General features: G+C 39.3%; 1 protein-coding gene across 1 annotated transcript; it reads left to right on the plus strand.

Moving 5' to 3' along the window:
• Window positions 1–1,241: 1,241 nt before the first annotated feature.
• On the plus strand, window positions 1,242–21,937 carry LOC132103571 (ectonucleoside triphosphate diphosphohydrolase 3-like). The gene is made up of 10 exons (XM_059508677.1): window positions 1,242–1,360; window positions 2,521–2,643; window positions 3,423–3,540; window positions 4,690–4,849; window positions 5,172–5,331; window positions 5,525–5,752; window positions 17,307–17,579; window positions 18,900–19,010; window positions 19,146–19,283; window positions 21,314–21,937. The coding sequence occupies exons 1-10, from the start codon at window positions 1,304–1,306 to the stop codon at window positions 21,503–21,505; spliced, it is 1,560 nt and encodes a 519-aa protein (XP_059364660.1). The 5' UTR covers window positions 1,242–1,303; the 3' UTR covers window positions 21,506–21,937.
• Window positions 21,938–22,367: the final 430 nt, after the last annotated feature.

A 22,367-nucleotide genomic window follows, 5' to 3' on the forward strand; every position in this document is an offset into this window, starting at 1 on the left:
GTATGGTAACCCTCGTTCCCTGAAGGAGGGAACGGAGACGCCACGTTCCGTTGCCATGGTTGCTGTACTGTCGCCGAGCTGACGGGTCCCCGTCTTGGCTCCTCACCGAAAAACTGGAATGCATTGCACCTGCTGCCTTCTTATACTCATGCAGTGATCAGCGGCAGCTGGATGCAATAATTGCATGCCAATGTGCATTGGCTCGTTTAGTTTACACTCGAAGTAGATTGGTCTATCGAAGCGATATCCCATATTCGTCGGTCACCAACGTGGCGTCTCCGTTCCCTCCTTCAGGGAACGAGGGTTACCATACGTAACCGAGACGTTTTTATATCACTATTTCTGAAGGAAGACTTGCATGTTATATGCCTGATAAAACAGAGTTTGTGAGCATAGCTCTGCTTTGTTTACAGCTGTTACTGGGGAAACCTCTATTCCTCGTGATTTATGCATCTCCTGCTCGGAAATAATTAATTTGCATTTTCATTAAGTCCACCTGATTTACGCAGCAAACATATTTTGTTTGTTATCAAAAAAAAAAATCTACTCTAGAGGGACTTGGCTGTTGTTATTGATTCTATTTGGAAGTCTACCGGAAGTTAAGTTAGGGCCACAAAAGTGTTTGTTTATGTTGTTGCCGTTGAAACCGTCTATATGCTGTTTGTATTGCTTGTAATTAAAATGAAATAAACATCCGTTGAGTATTTTAACATATAATTTTTTATTCTGTTAAATTAAAAACCCAAAACTGCAGCGGGTCCACCAGACCCACGAACACAGGCTGAGTAACAAAATATGAACATCACACAGGGGTTAAAATAAACTGAAGTCTCTTTTTTCTCTCTCTCCTGGGAACTGTCATATTCATAACTATGAATGTGTAGCAGCACATGTCCACACAATATCATAGGAATTCTAAATGTGTTTAAAATATTTTATATTTAAAAATACAAATAATTGATTCTAGGTTTTCATTGGCAGTTATTCAATGAATTGAAAAAGAAAAAAAAGTGTGCATAATGTATAAATAGCTAAATATGATCTATTATATCTATTATAGTATTATTTGATTTTTTTCAGAAATGTTAATGATAAGGTATTTTCCTTATTAACATTTATCTGAATGGGTGGAGTTTCTAATGAACTTTATTAGAATGGTCCTGCTTATTGGACAGTCACAGCCTAACCCCTCCCATTCTGTTTCCTCAGGATGCTTTTTCATACACAAACTTGAGCACACACACTCTCACACACGCAAATCCAAACACAGTTGCACATTCATGGTCTTGCATGTCTGGACAGAATGATCAATAAGGAGTCACAATCTTCAGACCACCTTACAACAGCCTCACGAAGAGGGGTAAGCAAATAAACCTTTTATTACTAAATTAATAATGGCAGTATTGTTGTGACAGAAATGTATGTTTTTTGCATTTGATATTTGCTTTCTTTTTAGATCATGTAAGATCAGATCATAGAACAAATGTGGCTTAGATCAATTAAGCATTTAATTGATTAATTGATTGATATGATGTCTTTGAAATCTGCTATGTCTTTACAAAAGAGCAGTTTTTGGTATACATAAATACAACATCAACAAGCATAAATAAATATATATGTATGTGGTAATGCAATTGCATGTCAAGGTTTTTTGGATGACAGCACAGCAGTAGTATTAGATTGACTTTATACAGATACTGCATGTCTTTGAGTTCAAAGAACCACTTTCTTTAATCAAATTAGAAACTGAAACAATAATATGGCTTAGTTTAAGAGGTTCCAGGATTATATGAGTGTATACTTCTATAGGTACAAAACGGAGCATGCTCCTGACTTTTTACAGAACATTTTTACAGAACATAACACACTTGACAGTGTACCTATGGCCTTGACAGTGTTTGAAAGCGTTTCCTAAATCTCACAACATGGTAAAAGTAAATATGTTTGTACTTGCACATTTTTGTTCAAGAATGTCTTGGGAAATCATTTAGAAAGTAAAGTTTTTATTAACAGTTCCCGGGCTCAACAAATATTACTCTTTCTCAGTCAAAACACTGTAAAATTGTTTTATTAGAAACATATATAAATAAAAAAAAGATAATAATAATAATAATAATAATAATAATAATAATAATAATATATATATATATATATATATATATATATATATATATTAAAATGTAATATACTACAAGGTTACATCAAGTGACCTTAAAATGTATAGCCCACTTCAATATTACAAGTGCACATTTTAACCTCTTTTGAGCATTTGAGCCTGTTAGATGCATGATTGTTTGATTTCTGAGTTCTTTAAATCATTACTACATTATTTTCTAAAGTAATTATGATAATAATAATATTAATATTTTTCCTGTAAAACATTATTATTAGTAGTATTCTATTTTATCTTCTGTTATAAAAGTGTGTTCAACTATTAGTTCAATGAGAATCAAGCTTCACAGTAAGATGGAAATGTGATATATTCATTTTTATTTATTTATTTATTTATTTTGTCTGTAGGTGAGGATGGCAAAAATTGCAATAGCTTTGGCCGCTGCATTTATGCTGGCAAGCATAGCAGTCATCATTTCAATAGCAGTTATACAAATTCATAAGAAGACTTATATATCCCGTGGATTAAAGGTAAAACATTATAATATGAGCATATGTGATACAAGGTGGAGCCTATTAAACCGATCAATTAATTGGGTTCCCTTCAGAGTGTGTAATATTAACTGATTAATTACGGTTATTTAATATTATACAATATTATTCATTAAATAATGTATCATATATATGAGGAATGTTTGTATTTTCTGCTTATGTAACATTTCTATTCTGTGTTGAAAAACAAACATCACATGTCACACACATGGGCCCTTATTAATTTACAGATGAATGGTGAGTACAATGTGGTGAAAGATTAAGATATGATTTATGGATTATGATTTTTCATTATGCTTCATTCAGTTTCTTTGTAGTTTTAGTGAAAACAAATAGTTAAAAACCAAAACCTTTCTCACCAGAAACCTGTTTTTCTACACACAAAAACATCTTTCAATGATTAATCACCATTGATGGAGTTATTTAATTGCATACAATGCTGCATCCTTAACCTTAAGAAGATCCTTCTGATGACTCATACCATCAGTCCTTGAATATTTTCCAAATGGAAGAATGTGCTTTTGTTTGTTCTTCCAAAAGAGCTCCAGGTGCTTAGACATGTCTGTCCTTGAATGCTTCACTCAATCATGATTTAGACCATGGGAAATTGCTATTCACCAGTACATTTTGCAAAGAGTGCAAATGAATAAGCTCTTTATTGTTTTACAAGATCTTCAGAATTTGGTCTTAACGTGGTTACTGTAACACTCTTTCTTCATTTCACTTCTGTTGCTCTCTCTCTCTCTCTCTCTCTCTAGTATGGTATTGTTTTGGATGCAGGCTCCTCCAGGACCACCGTGTATCTCTATGAGTGGCCTGCCGAAAAGGAAAACAACACAGGGGTTGTGAGGGAGAACACTAAGTGCCAGGTTGAAGGTTAGAAGATTTATTCAAATACATGGCTCATGCTTTATAGTGACTAAAAGCTCAGAGATACTAGTGGAACTTTCCATGAATTCTGCATAGCTGGTTGTCCCATAATGTACAGTACAGACCAAAAGTTTGGACACACCTTCTCATTCAAAGAGTTTTCTTTATTTTCATGACTATGAAAATTGTAGATTTACACTGAAGGCATCAAAACTATGAATGAACACATGTGGAATTATATATGGAATTATATACATAACAAAAAAAGTGTGAAACAACTGAAAATATGTCATATTCTAGGTTCTTCAAAGTAGCCACCTTTTGCTTTGATTACTGCTTTGCACACTCTTGGCATTCTCTTGATGAGCTTCAAGAGGTAGTCACCTGAAATGGTCTTCCAACAGTCTTGAAGGAGTTCCCTGAGAGATGCTTAGCACTTGTTGGCCCTTTTGCCTTCTGTCTGCGGTCCAGCTCACCCCTAAACCATCTCGATTGGGTTCAGGTCCGGTGACTGTGGAGGCCAGGTCATCTGGCGCAGCTCCCCATCACTCTCCTTCTTGGTCAAATAGCCCTTGATGCCTTCAGTGTGAAATTACAATTTTCATAGTCATGAAAATAAAGAAAACTCTTTGAATGAGAAGGTGTGTCCAAACTTTTGGTCTGTACTGTATGTATATATATATATATATATATATATATATATATATATATATATATATATATATATATATATAAAATAAACAAATTTGGACAAATCCCACTTTTTTTTCTTTTTCTTTCAAAAAATAATACTTAGCATGAAAAGGTTAAAACTTTTATGTGTCAATATGATGAGGACTTGACCTTTTCATCCCTATTTAATGCATGATACAATTCAATGCAGGTTGATGGTCAACATTATCTGAAAGCACCTCTCTCACTGAACATTTATTTGAAAGAGAAAAAGTGCTTTTCATATATATATAATATGTGAATAATTGAAATCGTTTATCTCAGTGTAGTTCTTTACTACTCATTTTACTAGGTCTTTACTACTCTTTTAACATATACAGTGATACAATAATAAAGCAAAAAAAAAAAAAAAAATATATATATATATATATATATATATATATATATTACAGAAAGTAATGTAATGATAAATATCTTTTCAAGGCCCTGGAATTTCAGATCTCGGTAAAAATGAGGATCAGGACAAAAAGACATGGAAAAGTTTTAAAAATTGCATGGCAAATATAACCGAGGCCATTCCTTCCCATCGGCTTAATACGACCTCAGTTTTCCTCGGTGCAACAGCAGGGATGAGGCTTCTACGGTAAGATTTATTTAAACATTTTTTTTAACATGTTCTTACCTCTATATCTCAATATATTTATGTATCCGTAGAGACATTTACTTTGATACTGAGAGCTCAGGGGATCATACAGTGTTAGACAATAGAGTACAATAAAAAAATAACAATGTTTGATTAAAGAAAAATTTACTTATACACATGTGCATAGTGTTAAAATTATATCCAGAGTTTTTCAATTATGATGTTATTTCTTAAATAACAAACAATGTTAAATCCATCAACAAAAGTTAACTTGACACTGACACAATGCATGCCATATCTTTGCAATATATTTTTTACACAGCATGACAGATGAAGAGAAATACAACGCTATCCTGAAAGACATAAAGAATTACCTTAGCTCTCTTCCTTTAAATTTCCAAAATGCTTCCATTATCTCTGGACAGGAAGAAGGCCTTTATGGCTGGATCACAGTCAACTACCTGAAGGGGAACTTCCTAGAGGTCAGTTCATGGGCAGTTTATTGTGCAGAGGGGATCTTTTAATTCTTTGATATGGAACAGAATTGTTTTATCTTAAGGGTACTATGAGTGTTTAGGGTACTGCAGTCATTTTATGACACAATATTGAATCTAAACCAGAAGTAGGGAAAACTGATTGATCTTTTAAAATATTTAACTTTAGTTTGTTTTATAGAAAAATCTTTGGAATGCCTGGGTACATCCTCATGGAGCTAAGACAGTTGGCTCATTGGACTTGGGTGGAGGCTCCACCCAGATTGCCTTTGCCACTTCTAAAGATGCTAAAGGTGAAAATATCATTAAGGTTTCACTCTATGGCTATGAATACAACATCTATACACACAGTTTCCTCTGCTATGGGAAAGATGAAGCTGAGAAGAGAGTTTTGGCCAAACTTTCAAAGGTAGAGTATACTTATGTCATCGTCAATTGAATTTCTAAATTAATACTTGTTCCATAAAATATACAGGTGCATCTCAATAAATTAGAATGTTGTGGAAAAGTTAATTTATTTCAGTAATTCAACTGAAGTTGTGAAACTCATGTATTAAATAAATTCAGTGCACACAGACTGATGTAGTTTAAGTCTTTGGTTATTTTAATTGTGATGATTTTGGCTCACATTTAACGAAAACCCACCAATCTCAACAAATTAGAGTATGGTGACATGCCAATTAGCTAATCAACTCAAAACACCTGCAAAGGATTCCTGAGCCTTCAAAATGGTCTTTCAGTTTGGTTCACTAGGCTACACAATCACGGGAAAGACCTATGATCTGACAGTTGTCCAAAAGACAATCATTGACACCCTTAAATAGGACGGGTAAGCCACAAACATCCATTGCCAAAGCAGCTGGCTGCTCACAGAGTGCTGTATCCAAGCATGTTAACAGAAAGTTGAGTGAAAGGAAAAAGTGTGGAAGAAAAAGATGAAAGAAAAACCACAGCCTTATGAGGATTGTCAAGCAAAATCAATTAAAGAATTTGAGTGAACTTCAGAAGGAATGGACTGAGGATATTGAAAAAATAGTGCCTAATGTCAGGGCCGGCCAAGGCTCTGTTGGAGCCCTTTAAGATTTGCTACTTAAGCTGTTGTGGTGTTCATTAACATTGCTTCTAGATTATGTCACTGCCAATACTTGTAGAAACAATGTGAATGAACACCACGACAGCATAAGTAGCAAATTTAGCAAAACACAAAATTTGTGTAACTGCCAATAATTTTGGCCACAACTGTAAATGGAGATGTCTAAGCACCTTGTAGGTGTTTTATGAGTGAATCTGTTAAAATAGCCAATTGAAGAGACCGGATATGGCCTACTCCCAGAACTATGCCTACAGTGACAAGTACTTATTACAACAAAGTGAAATATGAGCAATATGAAATGCCTGAAATAGTCTAACAGACAACAATGGGGGCATAATAATGGTTACATTTAGTAAATTATTTGTACATGTCAGCCAGCAAGCTAGCTAGTTAGTCGAATTAGCATACCTATACCTTTCATTCCAATGTTGTGCATACAGTTGAAAATGACATACACAATTATTTCATTGAATGCTAGATAATAGTCCTAGTCATGGTCTTTTTCAAAAAATATTTAGACATTTTTGTTGAACTAAAATTAAAACATTACAGAAGCTTAAATTGATTGTATTGTTAATGTATTGTAAAATGTCACAGTAGGCATAGAAAATAAAGTAAATTTGAATAAGCAGTTAACTCAAGCAAAATCTTACCACGGTGTAAGTGTTGTCAGTTAAGATGTTCTAAAAAGGCTATTTTCAAAATACTACATAAACATCACAGGCTAATACACAGTCCCTAACTTGTGATTTTCAAATGTGCCAACAAAAACTGTTTTGATCCAATCTTCAGTAACAGGATAGTAAGGAGCGCACAATAGTTGCGTTTCCAATGTCAAGCTTAAACCGGGCGTGCTAGTGCCTGCCAGGTAGTGATGTGCGATACCACTGGTTTCCTATCCGATCCGATACCAAGTAAAATCAAGGCGAGTATCGGCGATACTGATCCGATACCGATACTTTGCCCAAAAATTACTGTTTGGGAAATTAAAGTAACAAGTAATGTTAGTGTACTCAAAAGTGTCACTTCATACTGAATACGAGACATATTATGGGTTCTTCTTGTTTATTGATGAAGAATTATCATACAAAAAAAGAGCCAACTTACATATTTATTGACAGCATCTGAGCAGCATGTATATATTAAAACGCCTGCTTGAACATCTTAACATAAAACAATAAACATTCACACTTTATGGTTTAGTGACATGTTAAGCCGGTCCCCTTGAAGATTTTTAACCTTCCCTCAAAATTTCTCTCATTCACAGGTTTTTGTTTAGGAACAACAACATATTAACAGTTTTTCCTTTGAGTCTGCTCCTTTTTTTGCTCACAACCTCGCCTGCCTTTGAAAAGATTCACATTTTACTCCAAGCTGAACTATTGCAGACATTTTGGTCATTTAATTATTTCATTACTTATTTATTTACTTTATTTTAGTAAAATGTGTCCCTGAGATAATCGCACATCAATTCAGCTGGCCCAGATTTAGTTAGGTAAGGTTATCTGCAGAGTTGATCATTTAAATTACATTGACAAGGCTGCATTGGACTTTACAGTACGTTTGCCAGGAAAAGTATATGATAGGTAAGAAGACAGATAATATTGTATCAGTAGAATAATACTCAGTTGTATTATTCTTCGTGTCATTTGTTTTGACTGATGGTTAAATAGAAATTTCAAAATGTGGGTTCTGACAATTATGAAGTTATTATGGTACTTCTCTAATTATGTATTGTACTAGCCATTTCAATTTGAGTCACAGCATTTTTTTTTATAAAATAGAAACTGTATGTATAACCAAAGTTCTAAAACAAATTTGTTTTAAGAATTCAGGGAACTGCCGTTGTTTTATCATTGTCACTAAAACCCAAGCCCCCAAAATACAGCCATATCGCCTCATTTTCTCCCTAGTCTGTACCTGGATAGGGCCTGCCTGCTGCACCAAAGGACTCTGAAAGCGATGTCTGTCTCGCCCTAGCAGCACCTGTACCTCTCCTTTCCTCCTCCTCTGACCGCCTCGTCATGACGTCGTCATATTCTGTCTTGTGATTTATATGTAGATGTTTGATTAGGTTTGTGGTATTACCACAGTACCTCACTGTTTTGTTTCACGTGTCACAAACCGCATCGTTTGAGTTTATGGAAGTGAAGTAGCTCCACACGTAACTTCGCTTGCGTTCAGCCATATCCAATCCGCCGGACTGACACAGCGTGACTGAACAACAACATGTGCCAGCAGCGGACTGAGTGTGAGTGGCTGCTAGCGACGCGTGCTCTGCACTGCAGCCAGTTGTACAGTGCCGTATTACGCTCATGACTTGGCAGGTGGAAGAACAAGTAGTTCCGACTAAGTTGGCATTATTCAGATAAACGAGGGTAATTGTGGTTACTTTCCGCTGTCTTTCTATTTCCAATAAACTACATATTTGCTCCAAATTACTGAAATATCGATATTTTGATAAGATAATCGATTCTAGAACATACAAAGCTGGTTTAGGAGATATCGATATTTTAGTATCGATCCGCACATCACTACTGCCAGGGCTGGTTGCGTTTCCACTGTCACTTCCGGGGCTGGATCGTGCCTCGTCGGGGCTTCCTCGGGGCCAACGGCCAGGTTTTTTGGCCCAACAAAAACCTAGGGCCAAAGCGGGCCAGCCGGGGCTAGAGGAGTGGTTCTGCACAAAGGCAGAGTTTCTCCGCTTCTGGAGATCGTCAGCCGCGGATCATTTCAGAAAGCTAACAGCTATAACACCAGCATTAAAGACTTTTTAAAATAAGTTAAGCTCAAAACTCACTTTCAGTCATCAGCAAATGTTTGAAATAACTTGATCAGATGTTGATTATAATCACTAAAACAGGCAGAAATATTTATAAGTGATGCAAAAGACATTAAAACATTAAAGTTACCAAAGTAAACATGATAAATGCAACCACTTGGAGAAATCAGACGTCAGCTTCTTATTCTCTATCACAATCGTGAATTTATTTAGTCAAGTCAAGTCACCTTTGTTTATATAGTGCTTTAAACAACTGAACAACATTCATTAGGAAAACAGTGTGTCAATAATGCAAAATGATAGTTAAAAGCAGTTCATCATTGAATTCAGTTATGTCATCTCTGTTCAGTTAAATAGTGTCTGTGCATTTATTTGCAATCAAGTCAACTATATCGCTGTAGATAAAGTGACCCCAACTAAGCAAGCCAGAGGCGACAGCGGCAAGGAACCGAAACTCCATCAGTGACAGAATGGAGAAAAAAAACCTTGGGAGAAACGAGGCCCAGTTGGGGGGCCAGATCTCCTCTGACCAGACGGAACCAGTAGTTCAATTCCAGGCTGCAGCAAAGTCAGATTGTGCAGAAGAATCATCTGTTTCCTGTGGTCTTGTCCTGGTGGTCCTCTGAGACAAGGTCTTTACAGGGGATCTGTATCTGGGGCTCTAGTTGTCCTGCTCTCTGCTGTCTTTCAGGGCAATAGAGGTCCTTTCTAGGTGCTGATCCACCATCTGGTCTGGATACGTACTGGATCCGGGTGACTGCAGTGACCCTTTGATCTGGACACAGACTGGATCTGGTGGCCACGGTGACCTCGGAACAAGAGAGAAACAGACAAATATTAGCGTAGATGCCATTCTTCTAATGATGTAGCAAGTACATAGGGTGTTATGGGAAGTGTTTCCGGTTCCGGTTTACCTAATTAATGCAGCCTAAAAATCCTTTAACGGATTTAAGCATATTAGTATGTTATGTGTATGCCAGGTTAAAGAGATGGGTCTTTAATCTAGATTTAAACTGCAAGAGTGTGTCTGCCTCCCGAACAATGTTAGGTAGGTTATTACAGAGTTTAGGCGCCAAATAGGAAAAGGATCTGCCGCCCGCAGTTGATTGTGATATTCTTGTTATTATCAAATTGCCTGAGTTTTGAGAACGTAGTGGACGTAGAGGATTATAATGTAAAAGGAGCTCATTCAAATACTGAGGTGATAAACCATTCAGGGCTTTATAAGTAATAAGCAATATTTTAAAATCTATACGATGTTTGATAGGGAGCCAGTGCAGCATTGACAGGACCGGGCTAATATGGTCATACTTCCTGGTTCTAGTAAGAACTCTTGCTGCTGCATTTTGGACTAGCTGTAGTTTGTTTACTAAGCGTGCAGAAAACCACCCAATAAAGCATTACAATAATCTAACCTTGAGGTCATAAATGCATGGATTAACATTTCTGCATTTGACATTGAGAGCATAGGCCGTAATTTAGATATATTTTTGAGATGGAAAAATGCAGTTTTACAAATGCTAGAAACGTGGCTTTCTAAGGAAAGATTGCGATCAAATAGCACACCTAGGTTCCTAACTGATGACGAAGAATTGACAGAGCAACCATCAAGTCTTAGACAGTGTTCTAGGTTATTACAAGCAGAGTTTTTAGGTCCTATAATTAACACCTCTGTTTTTTCAGAATTTAGCAGTAAGAAATTACTCGTCATCCAGTTTTTTATATCGACTATGCATTCCATTATCCATCCATCCATCCATCTTCTACCGCTTATCCGGGGCCGGGTCGCGGGGGCAGCAGTCTAAGCAGAGAACCCCAGACTTCCCTCTCCCTAGACACTTCCTCCAGCTCTTCTGGGGGGACACCGAGGCGTTCCCAGGCCAGCCGGGAGACATAGTCTCTCCAGCGTGTCCTAGGTCTCCCCCGGGGTCTCCTCCCAGTGGGATGTGCCCGGAACACCTTCCCGGGAAGGCGTCCAGGAGGCATCCGGAACAGATGCCCGAGCCACCTCAGCTGACCCCTCTCGATGTGGAGGAGCAGCGGCTCTACTCTGAGCTCCTCCCGGGTGACTGAGCTTCTCACCCTATCTCTAAGGGATTGCCCAGCCACCCTGCGGAGAAAGCACATTTCGGCCGCCTGTATCCGGGATCTTGTCCTTTCGGTCATGACCCAAAGCTCATGACCATAGGTGAGAGTAGGAACGTAGATTGACCGGTAAATCGAGAGCTTCGCCTTGCGGCTCAGCTCTTTCTTCACCACGACAGACCGGTACATCGACCGCATTACTGCAGAAGCTGCACCGATCCGTCTGTCAATCTCCCGTTCCATCCTTCCCTCACTCGTGAACAAGACCCCAAGATACTTAAACTCCTCCACTTGAGGCAGGAACTCTCCACCAACCTGAAGTGGGCAAGCCACCCTTTTCCGACTGAGGACCATGGCCTCGGATTTGGAGGTGCTGATTCTCATCCCAGCCGCTTCACACTCGGCTGCAAACCGTCCCAGTGCATGCTGAAGGTCCTGGCCTGATGAGGCCAACACGACAACATCATCCGCAAAGAGCAGAGACGAAATCGTGTTGTCACCAAACCTGACCCCCTCCGGCCCCTGGCTGCGCCTAGAAATTCTGTCCATAAAAATCATGAACAGAACCGGCGACAAAGGGCAGCCCTGCCGGAGTCCAACACACACCGGGAACAAGTCTGACTTACAGCTGGCAATACGAACCAAGCTCCTGCTCCGTTCGTACAGGGACCGGATAGCCCTTATCAAAGGGCCCCGGACCCCATACTCCCGGAGAACCCTCCACAGGCCGCCGCGAGGGACACAGTCGAATGCCTTCTCCAAATCCACAAAGCACATGTGGACTGGTTGGGCATACTCCCATGAACCCTCCAGCACCCTGTAGAGGGTATAGAGCTGGTCCAGTGTTCCACGGCCTGGACGAAAACCACACTGTTCCTCCTGAATCCGAGGTTCTACTATCGGCCGGATTCTCCTCTCCAGTACCCTGGCATAGACTTTCCCAGGGAGGCTGAGAAGTGTGATCCCCCTGTAGTTGGAACACACCCTCCGGTCCCCCTTCTTAAAAAGAGGGACCACCACCCCGGTCTGCCATCCCAGAGGCACCGTCCCCGACTGCCACGCGATGCTGCAGAGGCGTGTCAGCCAAGACAGCCCCACAACATCCAGAGACTTGAGGTACTCAGGGCGGATCTCATCCACCCCCGGTGCCTTGCCACCGAGGAGTTTCTTGACTACCTCGGTGACTTCAGCTTGGGTTATGGACGAGTCCACATCTGAGCCCTCAGCCTCTGCTTCCTCAATGGAAGACGTGACAGCGGGATTGAGGAGATCCTCGAAGTATTCCTTCCACCGTCCAACGACATCCCCAGTTGAGGTCAACAGCTCCCCACCTCTACTGTAAACAGCGTTGGTAGGGCACTGCTTCCCTCTCCTGAGGCGCCGGACGGTTTGCCAGAATCTCTTCGAGGCTGACCGATAGTCCTTCTCCATGGCCTCACCGAACTCCTCCCAGGCCCGAGTTTTTGCCTCCACAACCACCCGGGCTGTAGTCCGCTTGGCCTGCCGGTACCTGTCAGCTGCCTCTGGAGTCCCACAAGCCAACCAGGCCCGATAGGACTCCTTCTTCAGCTTGACGGCATCCCTTACTTCCGGTGTCCACCACCGGGTTCGGGGATTGCCGCCTCGACAGGCACCGGAAACCTTACGGCCACAGCTCCGAGCGGCCGCTTCGACAATGGAGGTGGAGAACATGGTCCACTCGGACTCAATATCTCCAGCCTCCCTCGGGATCCGGTCAAAGCTCTGCCGGAGGTGGGAGTTGAAGATCTCTCTGACAGGAGACTCGGCCAAACGTTCCCAGCAGACCCTCACAGTACGTTTGGGTCTGCCGAGTCTGTCCAGCTTCCTCCCCCGCCATCGGATCCAACTCACCACCAGGTGGTGATCGGTTGACAGCTCCGCCCCTCTCTTCACCCGAGTGTCCAAGACATACGGCCGGAGGTCGGATGAAACGACCACAAAGTCAATCATCGACCTACGGCCTAGGGTGTCCTGGTGCCACGTGTACTGATGGACACCCTTATGCTTGAACATGGTGTTCGTTATGGACAAGCTGTAACTAGCACAGAAGTCCAATAACTGAAACCGTAAGGGGCCGGTGCTTAGACAATCGGGTGGCAGTCGAAGGCGGGGGCCTCGACAGCCCGATCCCTGGACACGGAAACTAGCTCTAGGGACGTGGAACGTCACCTCACTGGCGGGGAAGGAGCCCGAGATTGTGCGTGAGGTAGAGAGGTTCCGACTAGCGATAGTCGGACTCACCTCTACGCACAGCTTGGGCTCTGGTACCACACTCCTCGAGAGAGGATGGACTCTTCACCACTCTGGAGTTGCCCAAGGTGAGAGGCGGTGGGCTGGTGTGGGTTTGCTTATAGCCCCCCAGCTCAGCTGCCATGTGTTGGAGTTTACCCCGGTGAACGAGAGGGTCGCTTCCCTGCGCCTTCGGGTCGGGGATAGGTCTCTCACTGTCGTTTGTGCCTACGGGCCGAACGGCAATGCAGAGTACCCAGCCTTCTTGGAGTCTCTGGGAGGGGTGCTGGAAAGTGCTTCGACTGGGGACTCCGTCGTTTTACTGGGGGACTTCAACGCCCACGTGGGCAACGACAGTGACACCTGGAGGGGCGTGATTGGGAGGAACGGCCCCCCTGATCTGAACCCGAGCGGTGCATTCCATTAGTTTTTCAAATGGTGTGTTTCACCGGGCCGCGAAGAAATATAGAGCTGAGTATCATCAGCATAACAGTGAAAGCTAACACCATGTTTCCTGATGATATCTCCCAAGGGTAACATATAGAGCGTGAAGAGTAGCGGCCCTAGTACTGAGCCTTGAGGTACTCCATACTGCACTTGTGATCGATATGATACATCTTCATTCACTGCTACGAACTGATGGAGGTCATATAAGTACAATTTAAACCATGCTAATGCAATTCCACTGATGCCAACAAAGTGTTCAAGTCTATGCAAAAGAATGTTGTGGTCAATTGTGTCAAACGCAGCACTAAGATCCAATAAAACTAATAGAGAGATACACCCACGATCAGATGATAAGAGCAGATCATTTGTAACTCTAAGGAGAGCAGTCTCAGTACTTTGATACAGTCTAAATCCTGACTGGAAATCCTCACATATACCATTTTTCTCTAAGAAGGAATATAATTGTGAGGATTCCACCTTTTCTAGTATCTTGGACAGAAAAGGGAGATTCGAGATTGGTCTATAATTAACTAGTTCTTTGGGGTCAAGTTGTGGTTTTTTGATGAGAGGCTTAATAACAGCCACTTTGAAGGTTTTGGGGACATATCCTAATGACAATGAGGAATTAATAATAGTCAGAAGAGGATCTATGACTTCTGGAAGCACCTAGGAGCTTAGATGGTATAGGGTCTAACATACATGTTGTTGTTTTAGATGATTTAACAAGTTTATACAATTCTTCCTCTCCTATAGTAGAGAATGAGTGGAACAGTTCCTCAGGGGGTCTATAGTGCACTCTCTGATGTGATACTGTAGCTGACGGCTGAATGGTAGAAATTTTATCTCTAATAGTATCGATTTTAGAAGTAAAGTAGTTCATAAAGTCATTACTGCTGTGGTGTTGGGAAATGTCAACACTTGTTGAGGCTTTATTTTTCGTTAATTTAGCCACTGTATTGAATAAATACCTGGGGTTATGTTTGTTTTCTTCTAAAAGAGAAGAAAAGTAATCGGATCTAGCAGTTTTTAATGCTTTTCTGTAGGATATGTTACTTTCCCGCCAAGCAATACGAAATACCTCTAGTTTTGTTTTCCTCCAGCTGCGCTCCATTTTTCGGGCTGCACTCTTTTGGGTGCGAGTATGCTCATTATACCATGGTTTCAAACTGTTTTCCTTAACCTTCCTTAAGCGTAAAGGAGCAACTGTATTTAAAGCGCTAGAAAAGAGAGTTCATAGTTTCTGTTACATCATCAAGTTGTTCTGAGGTTTTGGATATGCTAAGGAATTTGGATACATCAGGAAGATAAGTTAAAAAGCAGTCTTTTGTGGTAGAAGTGATGGTTCTTCCATACTTGTAACAAGAAGTAGAATTTACAATTTTGGCTATATGAAGTTTGCACAGAACTAAATATTGATCTGAGATATCATCACTTGGCTGAATAATTTCAACACTATCAACATCAATTCCATGTGACAGTATTAAATCTAGAGTATGATTTCGACAATGAGTAGGTCCTGAAACGTTTTGTCTAACACAAATAGAGTTCAGAATGTCTATAAATGCTGATCCCAATGCATATTTTTCATTATCAACATGGATATTCAAATCACCAACTATTAAAACTTTATCTGCAGCCAGAACTAACTCGGATGTAAAATCACCAAACTCACCTGGTGGCCTGTATACAGTAGCCAGTATAAACATAACAGGGGATTTATCATTAACATTTGTTTCTCTGGATAATGTTTTTTTTTTTTTGAAACCTGCCCTCTGAGAAATCCTGAAAACGTTGTTATAAATTGAAGCAACACCTCCACCTTTGCCTTTTAGACGCGGCTCATGTTTATAACAGTGATTTTGGGGGGTGGACTCATTTAAAATAATGTAATCATCAGGTTTTAGCCAGGTTTCTGTCAAACAGAGTACATCTATATTATGATCAGTGATCATATTATTTACAAAAAGTGTTTTCGTAGAAAGGGATCTGATATTCAATAAGCCAAGCTTTATCATTTGTTTATCCATATTGCTTCTGTTTTTTATTTGTAGAACCTCAATTAAATTGTTAATCTTAACTTGGTTTGGACGTTTTTTTGTATTTTCTAGTTCGGGGAACAGACACAGTCTCTATAGTGGGATATCTAGGTGAAAAAGTCTCTATGTGCTGAGAATTAACTGACCTCTGTGACGGGAGGCAGCTAGTAGACGGTCGGTTTAGCCAGTCTGTCTGCTTCCTGACCTGGGCCCCAGTTAGTCAAGTATAAACACTAAGACTATTTGCCATATTTCTAGAGAGAAGAGTGGCGCCACCCCAGGAGGGATGAAGACCATCTCTTTTAAACAGGTCAGGTCTGCCCCAAAAGCTTGTCCAATTGTCTATGAAACCTATGTTATTCTGTGGGCACCACTTAGACATCCAGCCATTGAGTGATGACAATCTGCTATGCATCTCGTCACCACGGTAAGCAGGGAGGGCTTGAGCTCAAAATTCACTTTCAGTCAGCAGCGAGTGTTTGAAATAATTTGATCCGATGTGGATTATTTTATGAAAATAAAATTATCATTCATATTATCATTCATTCGAAATGTTATTTATAGGCTACAAATAAACATAAACAGACTTGACTGAATGAGCAGGCTATTTTCATAACGCTTAAGCGTTAAAAATAAAGAAATAAAATATAAATAAATGTATTTCTGTGTGACTAATTTTGAGTCCTGATAAATTAATTCATTATGATCAATTTATCACGTATTCTATAGTAAAACATAGATGCTTTTGAATTTAAACATTTAACAAAGCATGCAAACAAACGGGCACTTTTATCATATTCGTTTTGTGATCGCGCTAGTTCCAGTGACTTATTTCCTAGTTTTCTGATAACTTCTCTTTGTCTGTGAAATGATGAGGTTGCATGACGTTGTTCCTGAAAGGCGTGTAAAGAGGGTGTTTTAGTGAAGCGCAACAGTGCTTCAGGACCGACAGTGGAAACGCTGCACTATTCTGGCCTCGTGCCACTGGCCCGAAGCTATTAGCCCCGCCTGGCCCATTTTAAGCCCTGGCTTGCACTGGCCCGGCTTAGGAACACAGAAACACAGGAGAAAAGCAAATACGTCCACTAACATTGATGTAACACCTAGAAAAGATAGGACAAAGAACTGAGAGACACAGGAAGTATATATACACAAGAACAAATGAGGGAGTTAAATGAGATAAGTGATGAACAGGGCACAGGTGAATGACATGACTAATTAAACAGACTGGGGATAATTAAGTTTAACAGTGCTTTTTTTTTCTTTCCAGGAATCCACCAACTGGGCTTATGTGAAGCAGCCCTGTTATCCTTCTGGCTACAATATCTCCATGCTTGTAGAAGATGTTTTTGGCAGTGAATGCACAAACAATTACCTTCCAACTAAATATAGCCCAAAGCAAAATATTACTTTCTTTGGACAAAGTAATCCTGAACAGTGCAAAGTCTTGGTCAGGAGTATATTTGACCTGACGTCGTGCCGGGAAGCTGAAAACTGTTCCTTTGATGGAGTTTATCAACCACCGCTCAGTGGAGACTTTATGGTATGCATTTCTTTTTAGTAAAGCTAAGGGGTCATATGATGCTGCTAAAAAGAACATTATTTTGTGTATTTGGTGTAATGCAATGTGTTTTTGCAGTTTAAGGTTCAAAAACACATTATTTTTCACATAATTGTTTCTCCTCTATACCCTGCTTTTCTAAAAAGCGTAAATTTTTACAAAGCTCATCATTCTGAAAAGCAAGGTGTGCTCTGATTGGCCAGCTATCCAATGCATTGTGTTTGGCCAAATTCCTCAACTGTGTGATGGAAATGTTACGCCCCTTACCATACTGTGATGCTATGTCCTGGTGCGACAAGACAAAAACAATAAAACCCATTATAAACGAGGCATTTGTTGCATCCAGTGGGGACATAATTACTGATTATAATGACTCAAGCTGTTTTTTTACGCGTTGCGTTGCATATCGCGCTGCATAAACATAAAACCATGTCTGCATTTGTGATCAGAGAAATGACAAACACCAAGCGCTACTCTACTGAATCATCAGTGGCAAATTCTTTAAATATGAAAACGTTCTTACAGGCTATGAGTCAGAAGCTCCAGACTGTCTTTGCAAAGTTGGAATTGAATGGAATCATCCTCAGTAAAATGCGCTGCATACATCTGAATATTTGGGTTGAACTATTCCGGAACAGTGTTGTAAATACAACTTAACCACTGATTTCTATTTGTGTCCTCTTTTGGAAGCAACACCGAGAATAAAAGTTAAGCATTTTTTCTTTACGTGAACATTTGGGCAGCGCTATGCAATTCTTCAAATATCGTGACATAGACATGTGGGGGCATGTTAGAACGAGCCATTTTAGGTAGGCGTGGCTGACTCTTAGCTTTTATAAAGTCTTTGCAACTTTTCAGATCTTGTTTATGGACCAAGAGCTTGAAACACTCCAGAGAGAAAGGAAAAATTTAAATCGCATCATATGACCCCTTTAAGTTTAGGTATGAGGTAGGATTAAGGGATCTAAAATATGGTCATGCAAAATAAGATATTAATATGCACTTTATAAGTACTAGTAAACAGCCAACATGCTAGTAATATGCATGCTAGTAAGCAACTAATTAATAGTGAGAATTGGGCCTTAAAATAAAGTTACCAAAATAGTTTACCCAAAAATTTAAATTGTTATAATTTACTCAACCTCATATCATTCCAAACATGGATGCTTTAATTTTGTATGTACAATGCAAAAGGTGAGCTTTGGAAAATCTTTATAACAAAAAAATCCTAAAAAGGACATACAATTCAATGTAAAAGAAGAGCATTTGACAAAGTGCACTAAATTCCAAGTATTTGCTTAGGCTTATGCAGGGTTCTACTGGACTGCTTGGGCTCTTAAAGTGGAGGGATCAAAAAGTATGGAGACATTCAACACGAACATGAAGCTGTTATGCAAAAAGGATTGGAAAACTGTGAGTATTGGCCAACTGCATAACCATTACTAGCAGGAAAATACAGATTGGGAGGAATGAATCTTTGTATTAGAGTTACAACGGATTTATAAAATCAATAAACCTACATTTAATGTCCCCCCGAACCCCCTTTAGCTCAAGACATCCATCAAAGACGCAAAAGACAAGCATCTGAAGTCCTACTGCTACTCTGCAAATTATGTGCACATCATTCTTGCAGATGGTTATAAGTTCAACACAGACAATTGGAAGAATCTCAGTTTTCAGAAAGAGGTACATTCAATTTTATGTTTAGCATGTCTCATGAGATTGCAAAGAGTTACATTTAAGTCAAGTCAAGTCACCTTTATTTATATAGCACTTTAAACAAAAAAGATTGCGTCAAAGCAACTGAACAACATTAATTAGGAAAAGTCTTTCAATAATGCAAAATGACAGTTAAAGGCAGTTCATCATTGAATTCAGTGATGTCATCATCTCAGTTCAGTTTAAATAGTATCTGTGTAATCATTTGCAATCAAGTCAACGATATCGCTGTAAATGAAGTGACCCCAACTAAGCAAGGCAGAGGCGACAGCGGCAAGGAACCGAAACTCCATCTGTGACAGAATGGAGAAAAAACCTTGGGAGAAACCAGGATCATTTGGGGGCCAGTTCTCCTCTGACCAGACGAAACCAACAGTTTAATTCCAGGTTGCAGCAAAGTCAGATTGTGGAGAAGAATCATCTGTTTCCTGTGGTATTGTCCCGGTGGTCATCTGAGACAAGGTCTTTACAGGGGATCTGTATCTGGGGCTGTAGTTGTCCTGGTCTCCGCTGTCTTTCAGGGCAGTAGAGGTCCTTTATAGGTGCTGATCAACCATCTGGTCTGGATACGTACTGGATCCGGGTGACTGCAGTGACCCTCTGATGTGGATACAGACTGGATCTGTTGGCTATGGTGACCTCGGAATCAGAGAGAAACAGACTAATATTAGCATAGATGCCATTCTTCTAATGTTGTAGCAAGTACATCTGGTGTTATGGGAAGTGTTCCCGGTTCCTGTTTACCCAATTAATGCAGCCTAAAAATCCTTTAAGGGATTTGGATATTAGAAGCATATTGGTGTGTTATGTGTAAGCCAGGTTAAAGAGATGGGTCTTTAATCTAGATTTAAACTGCAAGAGTGTGTCTGCCTCCCGAATTTTTACAAATGCTAGGAACGTGGATTTCGAAGGAAAGATTGCTATCAAATAGCACACCTAGGTTCCTAACTTATGACGAAGAATTGACAGAGCAGCCATTAAGTCTTAGACAGCATTCTAGGTTATTACATGCAGAGTTTTTAGGTCCTATAATTAACAACTCTCTTTTTTTTCAGAATTTAGCAGTAAGAAATTACTCGTCGTTCAATTTTTCATATCGACTATGCATTCCGACTATGCATTACTAGGCATTTAGTCTGACCATTCACAATTTCTAGCAGAGATAAAAAGTATTTTACAGTTTATTTGGTTTACAAAACAAGTCATCCTATTACAAAGAAAGTCAGTCCTGTTTTAACCAGGTATATATAAAAACAGGATAATTTATGTGGTTGGCAGTTTTAGTCATTAATATTATCAAGCTGCATTAAAATCTTTTCATATGCCAACATTTTCCACACATCAATTTGTTTTCTTCCTTTTAGTTCGGATAAAATAATACTGCTTCATGAACAAAGGAGAAGAGTGAACTTTCTGATTATGCAATTGAAGCATATTAAATGAATATTCTGTGCTCAATACAATAGAATACAATGGAAGTGCATGGACCAGTTCAATCTTTTTATAGCCACAAAGTTAAATAATTGCTTACTAGAATGCAATGTGTCTATGCATTACACTTTCTGAACATACATATAGTACATACATACAGTACATATTACAACATTGCCACAATAACATTTTACAAAATACCCCAAAACTCATAAATGGATAATACATTTTACAAATAATTAAAATGAAATGGCAAGTCAATTGAATTAAACATGATTATACATGGCACATCATTACACATCATTAAACGTGATTACACTTTTTTAATATACTGTATTTGTGTATGATGAATCAGGAATTTTCTTTTAAATGCCTTTTCACAGTACATGCATTTGGAATTTATATCAAGTCTTGCATGTATTAAAGTATGTATACTTAACATAGTAGTATAGTATAGTCTTAACATAAAGTATGAGTGTAATATCAAATATCTGCTAATGATATTCTCTCTATCCAAAATTCTGGAGTAAACTGGACCCCATCATATGTCTCTTTGTGTTTCATAGGTAAATGATACCAGTATAGCCTGGTCCCTGGGCTACATGCTTGCACTTTCCAACATGATCCCAGCTGAAGGGAAAATCCTCAAGCTACCCATAAACAACATCCTCTTCACTGGACTCCTCCTCTTGTTCTCTGCTCTGACTATTATCAGCTTCACATACCTCGTCATAGCGCTTGTGCACTTTTGTTATTAAGTTTTTTTGTGTGTGTGTGTGTGCTGAATTCCCATCTATATTGCACTGAGTTCTCATCTGTAGGTCCAGTGTCCCACTTAAGGCAGTTTTGCAAACCAGGAGAGATGCTGATTTGTCAGTGCAGATATTCCTGCTAGTGAAACTTTTTAATTTTAGAACCTGAAGGTCATGAAGGTCCAGTGGTGCTAAGGTTACAAAGAAGACACCTGATGTGAACACCAAATGTATTTTTAAAACTTGTATTTAATGCCATTCTATCAAAAAAAAGGGAGTGTACAGGTCCAGGAATACAGTAGCAATGTATTATAATGTGGATTTGATTGAAAACACTGAAGACAAAGGAAAGATTTTTGCTTATATACAGTAAAAAGTATCTACTAGGTCATGACAATGTTTTGGTTGTGTATTGTATCAAATGTTTGTCTCATTCAATTGCATCATCCATTATGTATCTTACACATATATTTCTGCATGTGCTCTCCAGCACACATTGTCTTTAAATGAAATATGTCATAGTACTCTAAATAAATGTTATGATTGTTAATGACAGTGCAGTGAAGACTGATGTTTATGTATTTCAACTGATGATCTAGGAATTTGGCATTTAATGCTATAATTAAAGTAATGGAAATGAATGCTAAGGACACATTATACATTATAAAGTCAGGTCACCTTTATTTATATAGCCTTGTGTACAACTCAGATTGTGTCAAAGCAGCTTTTCAGTGTCAAACAGGAAACATATGTTTCAATAATGCAAACAACATTCAGTTATGCCGTAAAGCAGATCTAAAAAAGAGGACAATAGTAAACAATCCCTTTTCAATGAAATTAGTTCATCATTGATTCAGTAATGTCATCA

The sequence above is a fragment of the Carassius carassius genome, chromosome 24 (genome assembly GCF_963082965.1).
Source record: "Carassius carassius chromosome 24, fCarCar2.1, whole genome shotgun sequence".
NCBI classification, from domain to species: Eukaryota; Metazoa; Chordata; class Actinopteri; order Cypriniformes; family Cyprinidae; genus Carassius; species Carassius carassius.